Source organism: Physella acuta, unplaced genomic scaffold (genome assembly GCF_028476545.2).
Source record: "Physella acuta isolate Inbredline_101_S28 unplaced genomic scaffold, ASM2847654v3 ptg000275l, whole genome shotgun sequence".
Lineage (NCBI taxonomy): Eukaryota > Metazoa > Mollusca > Gastropoda > Physidae > Physella > Physella acuta.
The window spans coordinates 425,764-445,086 of NW_026731794.1; the positions used below are offsets into that span (position 1 = coordinate 425,764).

General features: G+C 39.8%; 2 protein-coding genes across 2 annotated transcripts in view; one reads left to right on the forward strand and one right to left on the reverse strand.

Moving 5' to 3' along the window:
- Positions 1-18,390, reverse strand: part of LOC131939334 (aspartate--tRNA ligase, mitochondrial) — a 42,087-nt gene extending 23,697 nt beyond the window's left edge. Inside the window, exons 1-9 of the mRNA XM_059297573.1 lie at positions 18,277-18,390; positions 17,323-17,495; positions 16,458-16,544; positions 16,031-16,129; positions 10,003-10,126; positions 9,712-9,758; positions 7,614-7,685; positions 3,639-3,743; positions 613-792 (exon numbers count right to left, since the gene is read on the reverse strand). Of these exons, the coding sequence (XP_059153556.1) occupies positions 613-792; positions 3,639-3,743; positions 7,614-7,685; positions 9,712-9,758; positions 10,003-10,126; positions 16,031-16,129; positions 16,458-16,544; positions 17,323-17,495; positions 18,277-18,367 (978 nt within the window). The 5' untranslated portion in view covers positions 18,368-18,390. The remainder of the gene's footprint in view (positions 1-612; positions 793-3,638; positions 3,744-7,613; positions 7,686-9,711; positions 9,759-10,002; positions 10,127-16,030; positions 16,130-16,457; positions 16,545-17,322; positions 17,496-18,276) is intronic.
- A 61-nt stretch (positions 18,391-18,451) lies between these two features.
- Positions 18,452-19,323, forward strand: part of LOC131939332 (signal transducer and activator of transcription 1) — a 32,657-nt gene continuing 31,785 nt past the window's right edge. Inside the window, exon 1 of the mRNA XM_059297570.1 lies at positions 18,452-18,533. The gene's annotated coding sequence lies outside the window, so the exon portion shown is untranslated. The remainder of the gene's footprint in view (positions 18,534-19,323) is intronic.

Consider the following 19,323-nt stretch of genomic DNA (forward strand, 5'->3'; position numbering starts at 1 on the left):
CTGGATCTGGTGATACAGACATACAGACAAACACTTCAACAACTGGCTCTGGTGATACAGACATACAGACAAACACTTCAACAACTGGATCTGGTGATACAGACATACAGACAAACACTTCAACAACTGGATCTGGTGATACAGACATACAGACAAACACTTCAACAACTGGATCTGGTGATACAGACATGGATCTGGTGATACAGACATACAGACAAACACTTCAACAACTGGATCTGGTGATACAGACATACAGACATACAGACAAACACTTCAACAACTGGATCTGGTGATACAGACATACAGACAAACACTTCAACAACTGGATCTGGTGATACAGACATACAGACAAACACTTCAACAACTGGATCTGGTGATACAGACATACAGACAAACACTTCAACAACTGGATCTGGTGATACAGACATATAGACAAACACTTCAACAACTGGAGCACACAGCTACTGTTGATGTGATGGAGATGTTTTCATTTGAATGACCCATGCTATCATGTCATGTCACCCCTGCCCACATGTCATGTCACCCCTACCCACATGTCATGTCACCACTGCCCACATGTCATGTCTTAATGACTCATGTCATGTGACCTACCTTCCAATCAAGTCTTAGGTCAGGCTTGTCGCAACCATAAAAGGTCATGGCCTCCTGATAGGCCATCTTGGGAAAAGGGGCGGCCACTTGTCCACACTCCTCTGGCCAAGTGGCCTGCAACAACTGCTCCACCAGGCTGATGACAGCTTCTTGTGTCACAAATGACATCTCCAGGTCAATCTGCACAGAGCAGCCGCCACATTTGTACAAATCCTAGTCAAGTTACAAAACCCCTCCCTCTACCAGCTAGAGCCTACCCCCCCCCCCCCACTGCTCCTATTACAGGTTGCCTACATCAACCTCCTCTACACCAGCCACTATCTAAATCTGCTACCTGTACAACCACCTGTGCGACCCACCTGTAGCTACCTGTACAACCCACCTGTGTGACCCACCTGTAGCTACCTGTACAACCCACCTGTACAACCACCTGTGTGACCCACCTGTAGCTACCTGTACAACCCACCTGTGTGACCCACCTGTAGCTACCTGTACAACCCACCTGTGTGACCCACCTGTAGCTACCTGTACAACCCACCTGTACAACCACCTGTGTGACCCACCTGTAGCTACCTGTACAACCCACCTGTGTATTTCACCTGTACAACCCACCTGTACAACCCACCTGTGTGACCCACCTGTAGCTACCTGTACAACCCACCTGTGTAATTCACCTGTAGCTACCCGTACAACCCACCTGTGTGACCCACCTGTAGCTACCTGTACAACCCACCTGTGTGACCCAACTGTAGCTACCTGTACAACCTACCTGTGTGACCCACCTGTAGCTACCTGTACAACCCACCTGTGTGACCCACCTGTAGCTACCTGTACAACCTACCTGTGTGACCCACCTGTAGCTACCTGTACAACCCACCTGTGTGACCCACCTGTAGCTACCTGTACAACCCACCTGTACAACCACCTGTGTGACCCACCTGTAGCTACCTGTACAATCCACCTGTGTATTTCACCTGTACAACCCACCTGTACAACCCACCTGTGTGACCCACCTGTAGCTACCTGTACAACCCACCTGTGTATTTCACCTGTACAACCCACCTGTACAACCCACCTGTGTGACCCACCTGTAGCTACCTGTACAACCCACCTGTGTGACCCACCTGTAGCTACCTGTACAACCACCTGTGTAATTCACCTGTAGCTACCTGTACAACCCACCTGTGTGACCCACCTGTAGCTACCTGTACAACCCACCTGTGTGACCCACCTGTAGCTACCTGTACAACCTACCTGTGTGACCCACCTGTAGCTACCTGTACAACCCACCTGTGTGACCCACCTGTAGCTACCTGTACAACCCACCTGTGTAATTCACCTGTAGCTACCTGTACAACCCACCTGTGTGACCCACCTGTAGCTACCTGTAAAACCCACCTGTGTGACCCACCTGTAGCTACCTGTACAACCTACCTGTGTGACCCACCTGTAGCTACCTGTACAACCCACCTGTGTGACCCACCTGTAGCTACCTGTACAACCTACCTGTGTGACCCACCTGTAGCTACCTGTACAACCCACCTGTGTGACCCACCTGTAGCTACCTGTACAACCCACCTGTACAACCACCTGTGTGACCCACCTGTAGCTACCTGTACAATCCACCTGTGTATTTCACCTGTACAACCCACCTGTACAACCCACCTGTGTGACCCACCTGTAGCTACCTGTACAACCCACCTGTGTATTTCACCTGTACAACCCACCTGTACAACCCACCTGTGTGACCCACCTGTAGCTACCTGTACAACCCACCTGTGTGACCCACCTGTAGCTACCTGTACAACCCACCTGTGTGACCCACCTGTAGCTACCTGTACAACCTACCTGTGTGACCCACCTGTAGCTACCTGTACAACCCACCTGTAGCTACCTGTACAACCTACCTGTGTGACCCACCTGTAGCTACCTGTACAACCCACCTGTGTGACCCACCTGTAGCTACCTGTACAACCCACCTGTACAACCACCTGTGTGACCCACCTGTAGCTACCTGTACAATCCACCTGTGTATTTCACCTGTACAACCCACCTGTGTGGCCCACCTGTAGCTACCTGTACAATCCACCTGTGTAATTCACCTGTAGCTACCTGTACAACCCACCTGTGTGACCCACCTGTAGCTACCTGTACAACCCACCTGTGTGACCCACCTGTAGCTACCTGTACAACCCACCTGTGTGACCCACCTGTAGCTACCTGTACAACCCACCTGTGTAATTCACCTGTAGCTACCTGTACAACCCACCTGTGTGACCCACCTGTAGCTACCTGTACAACCCACCTGTAGTTACCTGTACAACCCACCTGTACAACCCACCTGTGTGACCCACCTGTAGCTACCTGTACAATCCACCTGTGTATTTCACCTGTACAACCCACCTGTACAACCCACCTGTGTGACCCACCTGTAGCTACCTGTACAACCCACCTGTGTATTTCACCTGTACAACCCACCTGTGTGACCCACCTGTAGCTACCTGTACAACCCACCTGTGTGACCCACCTGTAGCTACCTGTACAACCCACCTGTGTGACCCACCTGTAGCTACCTGTACAACCCACCTGTACAACCTACCTGTGTGACCCACCTGTAGCTACCTGTACAACCCACCTGTGTGACCCACCTGTAGCTACCTGTACAATCCACCTGTAGCTACCTGTACAACCACCTGTGTGACCCACCTGTAGCTACCTGTACAATCCACCTGTGTAATTCACCTGTAGCTACCTGTACAACCACCTGTGTGACCCACCTGTAGCTACCTGTACAATCCACCTGTGTAATTCACCTGTAGCTACCTGTACAACCCACCTGTACAACCTACCTGTGTGACCCACCTGTAGCTACCTGTACAACCCACCTGTGTGACCCACCTGTAGCTACCTGTACAATCCACCTGTGTAATTCACCTGTAGCTACCTGTACAACCCACCTGTGTGACCCACCTGTAGCTACCTTTGTGACCCACCTGTGACCTAGAAATGGCCTATAAATAGCCTACCTGCGTAAACTCTGGCTGCCTGTCAGGCTTGGTTCCCTCATCTCTGTAACATCGAGCAATCTGGAAGTAACGGTCCAGCCCTCCCACCATCAGCAACTGTTTGAACTGGACACAACAAATCTATTACAGCCCTCCCACCATCAGCAACTGGACACAACAAATCTATTACAGCCCTCCCACCACTGGACACAACAAATCTATTACAGCCCTCCCACCATCAGCAACTGGACACAACAAATCTATTACAGCCCTCCCACCATCAGCAACTGGACACAACAAATCTATTACAGCCCTCCCACCACTGGACACAACAAATCTATTACAGCCCTCCCACCATCAGCAACTGGACACAACAAATCTATTACAGTCCTCCCACCACTGGACACAACAAATCTATTACAGTCCTCCCACCATCAGCAACTGGACACAACAAATCTATTACAGCCCTCCCACCACTGGACACAACAAATCTATTACAGTCCTCCCACCATCAGCAACTGGACACAACAAATCTATTACAGCCCTCCCACCATCAGCAACTGGACACAACAAATCTATTACAGCCCTCCCACCATCAGCAACTGGACACAACAAATCTATTACAGCCCTCCCACCACTGGACACAACAAATCTATTACAGCCCTCCCACCATCAGCAACTGGACACAACAAATCTATTACAGCCCTCCCACCATCAGCAACTGTTTGAACTGGACACAACAAATCTATTACAGTCCTCCCACCATCAGCAACTGGACACAACAAATCTATTACAGCCCTCCCACCATCAGCAACTGGACACAACAAATCTATTACAGCCCTCCCACCATCAGCAACTGGACACAACAAATCTATTACAGCCCTCCCACCATCAGCAACTGGACACAACAAATCTATTACAGCCCTCCCACCATCAGCAACTGGACACAACAAATCTATTACAGCCCTCCCACCATCAGCAACTGGACACAACAAATCTATTACAGCCCTCCCACAACTGGACACAACAAATCTATTACAGCCCTCCCACAACTGGACACAACAAATCTATTACAGCCCTCCCACCATCAGCAACTGGACACAAGAAATCTATTACAGCCCTCCCACCATCAGCAACTGGACACAACAAATCTATTACAGCCCTCCCACCATCAGCAACTGGACACAACAAATCTATTACAGCCCTCCCACAATCAGCAACTGGACACAACAAATCTATTACAGCCCTCCCACCATCAGCAACTGGACACAACAAATCTATTACAGCCCTCCCACCACTGGACACAACAAATCTATTACAGCCCTCCCACCATCAGCAACTGGACACAACAAATCTATTACAGCCCTCCCACCATCAGCAACTGGACACAACAAATCTATTACAGCCCTCCCACCATCAGCAACTGGACACAACAAATCTATTACAGCCCTCCCACCATCAGCAACTGGACACAACAAATCTATTACAGCCCTCCCACCATCAGCAACTGGACACAACAAATCTATTACAGCCCTCCCACCATCAGCAACTGTTTAAACTGGACACAACAAATCTATTACAGCCCTCCCACCATCAGCAACTGGACACAACAAATCTATTACAGCCCTCCCACCACTGGACACAACAAATCTATTACAGCCCTCCCACCATCAGCAACTGGACACAACAAATCTATTACAGCCCTCCCACCATCAGCAACTGGACACAACAAATCTATTACAGCCCTCCCACCATCAGCAACTGGACACAACAAATCTATTACAGCCCTCCCACCATCAGCAACTGGACACAACAAATCTATTACAGCCCTCCCACCATCAGCAACTGGACACAACAAATCTATTACAGCCCTCCCACCATCAGCAACTGGACACAACAAATCTATTACAGCCCTCCCACCATCAGCAACTGGACACAACAAATCTATTACAGCCCTCCCACCATCAGCAACTGGACACAACAAATCTATTACAGCCCTCCCACCATCAGCAACTGGACACAACAAATCTATTACAGCCCTCCCACCATCAGCAACTGGACACAACAAATCTATTACAGCCCTCCCACCATCAGCAACTGGACACAACAAATCTATTACAGCCCTCCAACCATCAGCAACTGGACACAACAAATCTATTACAGCCCTCCCACCACTGGACACAACAAATCTATTACAGCCCTCCCACCATCAGCAACTGGACACAACAAATCTATTACAGCCCTCCAACCATCAGCAACTGGACACAACAAATCTATTACAGCCCTCCAACCATCAGCAACTGGACACAACAAATCTATTACAGCCCTCCCACCACTGGACACAACAAATCTATTACAGCCCTCCCACCATCAGCAACTGGACACAACAAATCTATTACAGCCCTCCAACCATCAGCAACTGGACACAACAAATCTATTACAGCCCTCCCACCATCAGCAACTGGACACAACAAATCTATTACAGCCCTCCCACCACTGGACACAACAAATCTATTACAGCCCTCCCACCACTGGACACAACAAATCTATTACAGCCCTCCCACCATCAGCAACTGGACACAACAAATCTATTACAGCCCTCCCACCATCAGCAACTGGACACAACAAATCTATTACAGCCCTCCCACCATCAGCAACTGGACACAACAAATCTATTACAGCCCTCCCACCATCAGCAACTGTTTGAACTGGACACAACAAATCTATTACAGCCCTCCCACCATCAGCAACTGGACACAACAAATCTATTACAGCCCTCCCACCATCAGCAACTGGACACAACAAATCTATTACAGCCCTCCCACCATCAGCAACTGTTTGAACTGGACACAACAAATCTATTACAGCCCTCCCACCACTGGACACAACAAATCTATTACAGCCCTCCCACCATCAGCAACTGGACACAACAAATCTATTACAGCCCTCCCACCACTGGACACAACAAATCTATTACAGCCCTCCCACCATCAGCAACTGGACACAACAAATCTATTACAGCCCTCCCACCATCAGCAACTGGACACAACAAATCTATTACAGCCCTCCCACCATCAGCAACTGGACACAACAAATCTATTACAGCCCTCCCACCACTGGACACAACAAATCTATTACAGCCCTCCCACCATCAGCAACTGGACACAACAAATCTATTACAGCCCTCCCACCATCAGCAACTGGACACAACAAATCTATTACAGCCCTCCCACCACTGGACACAACAAATCTATTACAGCCCTCCCACCATCAGCAACTGGACACAACAAATCTATTACAGCCCTCCCACCATCAGCAACTGGACACAACAAATCTATTACAGCCCTCCCACCACTGGACACAACAAATCTATTACAGCCCTCCCACCATCAGCAACTGGACACAACAAATCTATTACAGCCCTCCAACCATCAGCAACTGGACACAACAAATCTATTACAGCCCTCCCACCACTGGACACAACAAATCTATTACAGCCCTCCCACCATCAGCAACTGGACACAACAAATCTATTACAGCCCTCCAACCATCAGCAACTGGACACAACAAATCTATTACAGCCCTCCAACCATCAGCAACTGGACACAACAAATCTATTACAGCCCTCCCACCATCAGCAACTGGACACAACAAATCTATTACAGCCCTCCCACCACTGGACACAACAAATCTATTACAGCCCTCCCACCATCAGCAACTGGACACAACAAATCTATTACAGCTCTCCCACCATCAGCAACTGGACACAACAAATCTATTACAGCCCTCCCACCATCAGCAACTGGACACAACAAATCTATTACAGCCCTCCCACCACTGGACACAACAAATCTATTACAGCCCTCCCACCATCAGCAACTGGACACAACAAATCTATTACAGCCCTCCCACCATCAGCAACTGGACACAACAAATCTATTACAGCCCTCCCACCACTGGACACAACAAATCTATTACAGCTGACTAAAGACTTACCTGCTGTGGTGACTGGGGAAGGCTGTAAAACTTGCCAGGGCTGCTTGTTGGGACGATGAACTCACGCGCCCCCTAAATCATCAGCCAACAGACATGTAGAAAAACAAGGAGAGACATTTGAATTTGAGGCCCACCATCAACACCACTAAACAAAATCTTTATAAAGCAAGAAGACAGACACAAAGATACTAACCCTAACCCTAACCCACCATCAACCACTAAACAAACCAAGCAAGAAGACAGACACAAAGATACTAACCCTAACCCTAACCCACCATCAACCACTAAACAAACCAAGCAAGAAGACAGACACAAAGATACTAATCCTAACCCTAACCCACCATCAAACCACTAAACAAACCAAGCAAAAGACAGACACAAAGATACTAACCCTAACCCTAACCCACCATCAACCACTCAACAAACCAAGCAAGAAGACAGACACAAAGATACTAACCCTAACCCTAACCCACCATCAAACCACTAAACAAACCAAGCAAAAGACAGACACAAAGATACTAACCCTAACCCTAACCCACCATCAACCACTCAACAAACCAAGCAAGAAGACAGACACAAAGATACTAACCCTAACCCTAACCCACCATCAACCACTAAACAAACCAAACAAGAAGACAGACACAAAGATACTAACCCTAACCCTAACCCTAACCCACCATCAACCACTAAACAAACCAAACAAGAAGACAGACACAAAGATACTAACCCTAACCCTAACCCACCATCAACCACTAAACAAACCAAGCAAAAGACAGACACAAAGATACTAACCCTAACCCTAACCCACCATCAACCACTCAACAAACCAAGCAAGAAGACAGACACAAAGATACTAACCCTAACCCTAACCCACCATCAACCACTAAACAAACCAAACAAGAAGACAGACACAAAGATACTAACCCTAACCCTAACCCACCATCAACCACTCAACAAACCAAGCAAGAAGACAGACACAAAGATACTAACCCTAACCCTAACCCACCATCAACCACTAAACAAACCAAGCAAAAGACAGACACAAAGATACTAACCCTAACCCTAACCCACCATCAACCACTCAACAAACCAAGCAAGAAGACAGACACAAAGATACTAACCCTAACCCTAACCCTAACCCACCATCAACCACTAAACAAACCAAGCAAGAAGACAGACACAAAGATACTAACCCTAACCCTAACCCTAACCCACCATCAACCACTAAACAAACCAAACAAGAAGACAGACACAAAGATACTAACCCTAACCCTAACCCTAACCCACCATCAACCACTAAACAAACCAAACAAGAAGACAGACACAAAGATACTAACCCTAACCCTAACCCACCATCAACCACTCAACAAACCAAGCAAGAAGACAGACACAAAGATACTAACCCTAACCCTAACCCTAACCCACCATCAACCACTAAACAAACCAAACAAGAAGACAGACACAAAGATACTAACCCTAACCCTAACCCTAACCCACCATCAACCACTAAACAAACCAAACAAGAAGACAGACACAAAGATACTAACCCTAACCCTAACCCTAACCCACCATCAACCACTAAACAAACCAAACAAGAAGACAGACACAAAGATACTAACCCTAACCCTAACCCTAACCCACCATCAACCACTAAACAAACCAAACAAGAAGACAGACACAAAGATACTAACCCTAACCCTAACCCACCATCAACCACTCAACAAACCAAGCAAGAAGACAGACACAAAGATACTAACCCTAACCCTAACCCTAACCCACCATCAACCACTAAACAAACCAAACAAGAAGACAGACACAAAGATACTAACCCTAACCCTAACCCTAACCCACCATCAACCACTAAACAAACCAAACAAGAAGACAGACACAAAGATACTAACCCTAACCCTAACCCACCATCAACCACTCAACAAACCAAGCAAGAAGACAGACACAAAGATACTAACCCTAACCCTAACCCACCATCAACCACTAAACAAACCAAACAAGAAGACAGACACAAAGATACTAACCCTAACCCTAACCCACCATCAAACCACTAAACAAACCAAGCAAGAAGACAGACAGACAGACTCACCCCTGGGGTGCGCTTAAAAAGTGTTGGTGTTTCAACTTCAACAAATCCTGCAATCAAAGGAATAAAAGAGTTGTATATCAAAGCTTGGGGCAGGTCAAAACATTGGATAACATACTCAAACAATTCCAAAATCTTCATCAGATCAAAACATTGGATAACATACTCAAACAATTCCAAAATCTTCATCATCTCATCCTATCTTTAGACTAAAGTGGTTCTAATTGGAAGAAATGGCTCCAGTAAGTCTAAAACTGACTGGATCCAACAACATAGACTGGTTACTATGGTTACCATTGCCATTTGCCAGGAAATCTCGAACTGACATGACAAACTTGGACCTGAGTCTTAGAACTTTCTGCAAGTTTTGGAGCCGCAGTTCCAGATATCTGTGTTTTATCCTCAGCGACTCTTTGACCTAAATTTTGGAAGAAAACTGATGAGTACACTGGAGTAGAGTTTTCTTTAGAGGTTGCTCCTGAATCAGACAATTTATCTGGCCACAAAGTCTTGTTTATCATTTTCCCCCCTTGGCATGCACTAGTTAAATACCATTGAGTATTGAGAAGGTTGTCCAAAGGAAAATGTCTTACCTTATTCAAATTTTGCAGTTCAAAAGGTAAATGTCTTACCTTATTCAAATTTTGCACTTCAAAAGGTAAATGTCTTACCTTATTCAAATTTTGCACTTCAAAAGGTAAATGTCTTACCTTATTCAAATTTTGCACTTCAAAAGGTAAATGTCTTACCTTATTCAAATTTTGCACTTCAAAAGGTAAATGTCTTACCTTATTCAAATTTTGCACTTCAAAAGGTAAATGTCTTACCTTATTCAAATTTTGCACTTCAAAAGGTAAATGTCTTACCTTATTCAAATTTTGCACTTCAAAAGGTAAATGTCTTACCTTATTCAAATTTTGCACTTCAAAAGGTAAATGTCTTACCTTATTAAAATTTTGCACTTCAAAAGGTAAATGTCATACCTTATTCAAATTTTGCACTTCAAAAGGAAAATGTCTTACCTTATTCAAATTTTGCACTTCAAAAGGTAAATGTCTTACCTTATTAAAATTTTGCACTTCAAAAGGTAAATGTCATACCTTATTCAAATTTTGCACTTCAAAAGGAAAATGTCTTACCTTATTAAAATTTTGCACTTCAAAAGGTAAATGTCTTACCTTATTAAAATTTTGCACTTCAAAAGGTAAATGTCTTACCTTATTAAAATTTTGCACTTCAAAAGGTAAATGTCTTACCTTATTAAAATTTTGCACTTCAAAGGGTAAATGTCTTGCCTTATTAAAATTTTGCACTTCAAAAGGTAAATGTCTTACCTTATTCAAATTTTGCACTTCAAAAGGTAAATGTCTTACCTTATTCAAATTTTGCACTTCAAAAGGTAAATGTCTTACCTTATTCAAATTTTGCACTTCAAAAGGTAAATGTCTTACCTTATTCAAATTTTGCACTTCAAAAGGTAAATGTCTTACCTTATTCAAATTTTGCACTTCAAAAGGTAAATGTCTTACCTGATTCAAATTTTGCACTTCAAAAGGTAAATGTCTTACCTTATTAAAATTTTGCACTTCAAAAGGTAAATGTCTTACCTTATTAAAATTTTGCACTTCAAAAGGTAAATGTCATACCTTATTCAAATTTTGCACTTCAAAAGGAAAATGTCTTACCTTATTCAAATTTTGCACTTCAAAAGGTAAATGTCTTACCTTATTAAAATTTTGCACTTCAAAAGGTAAATGTCATACCTTATTCAAATTTTGCACTTCAAAAGGAAAATGTCTTACCTTATTAAAATTTTGCACTTCAAAAGGTAAATGTCTTACCTTATTAAAATTTTGCACTTCAAAAGGAAAATGTCATACCTTATTCAAATTTTGCACTTCAAAAGGTAAATGTCTTACCTTATTAAAATTTTGCACTTCAAAAGGTAAATGTCTTACCTTATTAAAATTTTGCACTTCAAAAGGTAAATGTCATACCTTATTAAAATTTTGCACTTCAAAAGATAAATGTCTTACCTTATTAAAATTTTGCACTTCAAAAGGAAAATGTCTTACCTTATTAAAATTTTGCACTTCAAAAGGTAAATGTCTTACCTTATTAAAATTTTGCACTTCAAAGGGTAAATGTCTTGCCTTATTAAAATTTTGCACTTCAAAAGGTAAATGTCTTACCTTATTAAAATTTTGCACTTCAAAAGGTAAATGTCATACCTTATTCAAATTTTGCACTTCAAAAGGTAAATGTCTTACCTTATTAAAATTTTGCACTTCAAAAGGTAAATGTCTTACCTTATTAAAATTTTGCACTTCAAAAGGAAATGTCTTACCTTATTAAAATTTTGCACTTCAAAAGGTAAATGTCTTACCTTATTAAAATTTCGCACTTCCAAAGGAAAATGTCTTACCTTATTAAAATTTTGCACTTCAAAAGGTAAATGTCTTACCTTATTAAAATTTTGCACTTCCAAAGGAAAATGTCTTACCTTATTCAAATTTTGCACTTCAAAAGGTAAATGTCTTACCTTATTAAAATTTTGCACTTCCAAAGGAAAATGTCTTACCTTATTAAAATTTTGCACTTCAAAAGGTAAATGTCATACCTTATTAAAATTTTGCACTTCAAAAGGTAAATGTCATACCTTATTAAAATTTTGCACTTCAAAAGGTAAATGTCTTACCTTATTAAAATTTTGCACTTCAAAAAGTAAATGTCTTACCTTATTAAAATTTTGCACTTCAAAAGGTAAATGTCTTACCTTATTAAAATTTTGCACTTCAAAAGGTAAATGTCATACCTTATTAAAATTTTGCACTTCAAAAGGTAAATGTCTTACCTTATTAAAATTTTGCACTTCAAAAGGTAAATGTCATACCTTATTAAAATTTTGCACTTCAAAAGGTAAATGTCTTACCTTATTAAAATTTTGCACTTCAAAAGGTAAATGTCTTACCTTATTAAAATTTTGCACTTCAAAAGGTAAATGTCTTACCTTATTAAAATTTTGCACTTCAAAAGGTAAATGTCATACCTTATTAAAATTTTGCACTTCAAAAGGTAAATGTCTTACCTTATTAAAATTTTGCACTTCAAAAGGTAAATGTCTTACCTTATTAAAATTTTGCACTTCAAAAGGTAAATGTCATACCTTATTAAAGTTTTGCACTTCAAAAGATAAATGTCATACCTTATTAAAATTTTGCACTTCAAAAGGTAAATGTCTTACCTTATTAAAATTTTGCACTTCAAAAGGTAAATGTCATACCTTATTAAAATTTTGCACTTCAAAAGATAAATGTCTTACCTTATTAAAATTTTGCACTTCAAAAGGAAAATGTCTTACCTTATTAAAATTTTGCACTTCAAAAGGTAAATGTCTTACCTTATTAAAATTTTGCACTTCAAAGGGTAAATGTCTTGCCTTATTAAAATTTTGCACTTCAAAAGGTAAATGTCTTACCTTATTAAAATTTTGCACTTCAAAAGGTAAATGTCTTACCTTATTAAAATTTTGCACTTCAAAAGATAAATGTCTTACCTTATTAAAATTTTGCACTTCAAAAGGTAAATGTCTTACCTTATTAAAATTTTGCACTTCAAAAGGAAATGTCTTACCTTATTAAAATTTTGCACTTCAAAAGGTAAATGTCTTACCTTATTAAAATTTCGCACTTCCAAAGGAAAATGTCTTACCTTATTAAAATTTTGCACTTCAAAAGGTAAATGTCTTACCTTATTAAAATTTTGCACTTCCAAAGGAAAATGTCTTACCTTATTCAAATTTTGCACTTCAAAAGGTAAATGTCTTACCTTATTAAAATTTTGCACTTCAAAAGGTAAATGTCTTACCTTATTAAAATTTTGCACTTCAAAAGGAAATGTCTTACCTTATTAAAATTTTGCACTTCAAAAGGTAAATGTCTTACCTTATTAAAATTTCGCACTTCCAAAGGAAAATGTCTTACCTTATTAAAATTTTGCACTTCAAAAGGTAAATGTCTTACCTTATTAAAATTTTGCACTTCCAAAGGAAAATGTCTTACCTTATTCAAATTTTGCACTTCAAAAGGTAAATGTCTTACCTTATTAAAATTTTGCACTTCAAAAGGTAAATGTCTTACCTTATTAAAATTTTGCACTTCAAAAGGTAAATGTCTTACCTTATTAAAATTTTGCACTTCAAAAGGTAAATGTCATACCTTATTAAATTTTTGCACTTCAAAAGGTAAATGTCTTACCTTATTAAAATTTTGCACTTCAAAAGGTAAATGTCTTACCTTATTAAAATTTTGCACTTCAAAAGGTAAATGTCTTACCTTATTAAAATTTTGCACTTCAAAAGGTAAATGTCATACCTTATTAAAATTTTGCACTTCAGAAGGTAAATGTCTTACCTTATTAAAATTTTGCACTTCAAAAGGTAAATGTCTTACCTTATTAAAATTTTGCACTTCAAAAGGTAAATGTCATACCTTATTAAAATTTTGCACTTCAAAAGGTAAATGTCTTACCTTATTAAAATTTTGCACTTCAAAAGGTAAATGTCATACCTTATTAAAATTTTGCACTTCAAAAGGAAAATGTCATACCTTATTAAAATTTTGCACTTCAAAAGGTAAATGTCTTACCTTATTAAAATTTTGCACTTCAAAAGGTAAATGTCATACCTTATTAAAATTTTGCACTTCAAAAGGTAAATGTCATACCTTATTAAAATTTTGCACTTCAAAAGATAAATGTCTTACCTTATTAAAATTTTGCACTTCAAAAGGTAAATGTCTTACCTTATTAAAATTTTGCACTTCAAAAGGTAAATGTCATACCTTATTAAAATTTTGCACTTCAAAAGATAAATGTCTTACCTTATTAAAATTTTGCACTTCAAAAGGAAAATGTCTTACCTTATTAAAATTTTGCACTTCAAAAGGTAAATGTCTTACCTTATTAAAATTTTGCACTTCAAAGGGTAAATGTCTTGCCTTATTAAAATTTTGCACTTCAAAAGGTAAATGTCTTACCTTATTAAAATTTTGCACTTCAAAAGGTAAATGTCATACCTTATTCAAATTTTGCACTTCAAAAGGTAAATGTCTTACCTTATTAAAATTTTGCACTTCAAAAGGTAAATGTCTTACCTTATTAAAATTTTGCACTTCAAAAGGAAATGTCTTACCTTATTAAAATTTTGCACTTCAAAAGGTAAATGTCTTACCTTATTAAAATTTCGCACTTCCAAAGGAAAATGTCTTACCTTATTAAAATTTTGCACTTCAAAAGGTAAATGTCTTACCTTATTAAAATTTTGCACTTCCAAAGGAAAATGTCTTACCTTATTCAAATTTTGCACTTCAAAAGGTAAATGTCTTACCTTATTAAAATTTTGCACTTCCAAAGGAAAATGTCTTACCTTATTAAAATTTTGCACTTCAAAAGGTAAATGTCATACCTTATTAAAATTTTGCACTTCAAAAGGTAAATGTCATACCTTATTAAAATTTTGCACTTCAAAAGGTAAATGTCTTACCTTATTAAAATTTTGCACTTCAAAAAGTAAATGTCTTACCTTATTAAAATTTTGCACTTCAAAAGGTAAATGTCTTACCTTATTAAAATTTTGCACTTCAAAAAATAAATGTCATACCTTATTAAAATTTTGCACTTCAAAAGGTAAATGTCTTACCTTATTAAAATTTTGCACTTCAAAAGGTAAATGTCTTACCTTATTAAAATTTTGCACTTCAAAAGATAAATGTCTTACCTTATTAAAATTTTGCACTTCAAAAGGTAAATGTCTTACCTTATTAAAATTTTGCACTTCAAAAGGTAAATGTCTTACCTTATTAAAATTTTGCACTTCAAAAGGTAAATGTCTTACCTTATTAAAATTTTGCACTTCAAAAGGTAAATGTCATACCTTATTAAAATTTTGCACTTCAAAAGGTAAATGTCTTACCTTATTAAAATTTTGCACTTCAAAAGGTAAATGTCTTACCTTATTAAAATTTTGCACTTCAAAAGGTAAATGTCATACCTTATTAAAATTTTGCACTTCAAAAGGTAAATGTCTTACCTTATTAAAATTTTGCACTTCAAAAGGTAAATGTCATACCTTATTAAAATTTTGCACTTCAAAAGGAAAATGTCATACCTTATTAAAATTTTGCACTTCAAAAGGTAAATGTCTTACCTTATTAAAATTTTGCACTTCAAAAGGTAAATGTCATACCTTATTAAAATTTTGCACCTCAAAAGGTAAATGTCTTACCTTATTAACATTTTGCACTTCAAAAGGTAAATGTCATACCTTATTAAAATTTTGCACCTCAAAAGGTAAATGTTTGGTACATGTGTTGAGCACTGAGATCTCTTGCACTTGAACCTCCACATCTCCTGTGGGCATGTCCTAGAGGGGAACATCCACATCATTCATGTCAGACACAGCTTAGATTCTGTCAGAGATTCTGTCAGAGGTTCTGTCAGAGGTTCTGTCACAGATTCTGTCAGAGGTTCTGTCAGAGATTCTGTCAGAGATTCTGTCAGAGATTCTGTCAGAGGTTCTGTCAGAGGTTCTGTCACAGATTCTGTCAAAGGTTCTGTCAGAGATTCTGTCAGAGATTCTGTCACAGATTCTGTCAGAGATTCTGTCAGAGATTCTGTCAGAGATTCTGTCAGAGAGCTAGGCGTTGCAATTAAATGTTGTATAATGTGTTTGTCAATTATGTAGACCCTACCTTATTTTCTTGTCCGCTTGGCCTTAGACAAACCTGACCTTTGACCTGAAGTACTGATTCAAGAGGTAGATCTTTGAACTCATGGACCTGTAAGACATTGAATGATTCAAGTTCTCACAACTACACAATTCTCTGCATCAACAAGTTCTCACAACAACACAATTCTCTGCATCAACAAGTTGTCACAACTACACAATTCTCTACATCAACAAGTTGTCACAACTACACAATTCTCTGCATCAACAAGTTGTCACAACTACACAATTCTCTACATCAACAAGTTGTCACAACTACACAATTCTCTGCATCAACAAGTTGTCACAACTACACAATTATCTGCATCAACAGGTTGTATCAACAGGCTCAGTAAAAGTGAAAGTGTCAAATGTTTACTTTACAACAGGCTCAGTGAAAGTGTCAAATGTTTACTTTACAACAGGCTCAGTGAAAGTGTCAAATGTTTACTTTACAACAGGCTCAGTGAAAGGGTCAAATGTTTACTTTACAACAGGCTCAGTGAAAGTGTCAAATGTTTGTTTACTTTACAACAGGCTCAGTGAAAGGGTCAAATGTTTACTTTACAACAGGCTCAGTGAAAGGGTCAAATGTTTACTTTACAACAGGCTCAGTGAACGTGTCAAATGTTTACTTTACAACAGGCTCAGTGAACGTGTTAAATGTTTACTTTACAACAGGCTCAGTGAAAGTGTCAAATGTTTACTTTACAACAGGCTCAGTGAAAGTGTCAAATGTTTACTTTACAACAGGCTCAGTGAAAGTGTCAAATGTTTACTTTACAACAGGCTCAGTGAAAGTGTCAAATGTTTACTTTACAACAGGCTCAGTGAAAGGGTCAAATGTTTACTTTAGTTTCTGGGATGACCAGCTGTATTGACCCAAGCCAGTCTCGCAGGACAATAAAAGCCCCACTCAGCCGGTGGAACTGCAGCCAGCCGCAGAGTGTCACGCTCTCCCCTACATGCTTGTCTCGCAGCTCTCCACACAGGTGGCTCCTCCTGGTGAAAGACGTGCAGTCACCTGCCAACAAAAAACATCTCAACAAAACACCACTTGAAACATTTTATCTGATTCAGGAAACACTATAGACTTTAAACATACAAGTTCTCAGGCACATCATCAACAACTTCAGTCAGTTTCTTTTAAAATACACCAAACATTTTCAAAAAAGCCTGGACTGGTCTCAGCTGTGTGACATACAAATGGCTGCCTGCACACCAGGTCACTTTCAATGAATCATAATACTATGGGAAGTTCAATGTAGCAAATTTGACACAGAAGTTGATTGTCAATGCTTAGGTTAAATGTAACTTCCAAATAAGAGTGTTACGACTATTTGAAGATGCATGAAGTAGGTCCATGTTTAAGGTAGGCACAGTTACTCTGTAGGCTATATACTATATAGTATAGGCCTCCAAATGCCAAATATCCTTTCGATTATGTTTTATTGCTGCATACCTCCACCCCACTGACCCTCCTTCCTTACAAACCTCCAAGGTTGTTTTCTGGTTGGAACCAGACCTACTCCCCACATTGAGATGCCATAACATGGGTACTGTTTTTGTAGTACATTGAGGATTGACCTATCCACACTGCTGACACTCAGTCTACAGTCTACAGTAACGGCAGTACACAACAACACACACCGTACACGGATTCTTTTTATTCCAGCATAACAAAAACTACTACACATTCTTCACTGAGTACTTAGTTGTAGTTTGTTGTCTACGCTATATAATGGTTTGTCCTCATAAAAAATAAACTCAGTAGGGGGCCTAAGAATTTTAATTTTATTACTTACTTAACACACTTGCATGACTTGAGCGACATTGCACACTTTTAAAAACATTTGATGAAACTAATTTTAAAAAGTTTGATATGGGAGTCGCCATTTTGAGAACTCTTTTACGAAGGAAAAAATTTATATTTACTCTTTTTAGGACATTCCCGAAATTAAAAATAGAAAATCCCAGTTTTCTGAGAAAGTGCAGAAGGACTTGTAGTGGATCTCTTAGGAAGTTCCGGGACGCCAAAATTATTCATGCCAAGCTTGATGAGGTAAACCTATTCCTGTTTTTTGTCATTTCATTGAAACAATTTCTTTTACTCAAGTTGGATTTATCTTAAGCGTTTTATGTTGATCTCTGATGCGTACAGAGCGTACAGGCGTACAGGTAAAGCTCCAGGTCACTACTATTACTTATTATTAGGATTAGGCCTAATAGTTATAGTACTAATACTCCTAATGCCTAATACTATATGGCCTAGGCCTACTTATTTCTTATTTAGAATCTAGTAAATATTTAGCTTAGGGCCGCCTAGTTAGTTAGTAGGCCTAATATATTATTTAGGCCTAGATTAGGTATAAGTCTAATAATAAAAAACATAAGTAATAATTAAAAATAGTTATTACTTAGCATACCCGTCGCACATTGCAGCAATTTAACTAAATCCACAGAGCCAGAGTTTCTTTCAGTCAGGCATCTATTTAGGGGGGGGTGGGGGTGTGAACTTGGGAGCCATCAGTTACAGGGGTGACTCCTGGTTCAGTTTAGTAATCAAATGTAGTGGCCCACCGTGTCCCTAATGTAGGGTGCTGGCCCACCGTGTCCCTAATGTAGGGTGCTGGCCCACCGTGTCCCTAATGTAGGGTGGTTTTCAAATAAATGTAGTCAACAGAGTGTTTGGGGCAGGGGGGTGGGGAAGTCAAGGGCATTTGACTTGCAGGGCACCTGGTGCAGCTAGACCAGCTAGAGCATTGAATCAAGTAGTATCGCTGTAGTATGCCCAATGAACTGTGATGTAGTGACCATTGAATCAAGTAGTATCGCTGTAGTATGCCCACTGA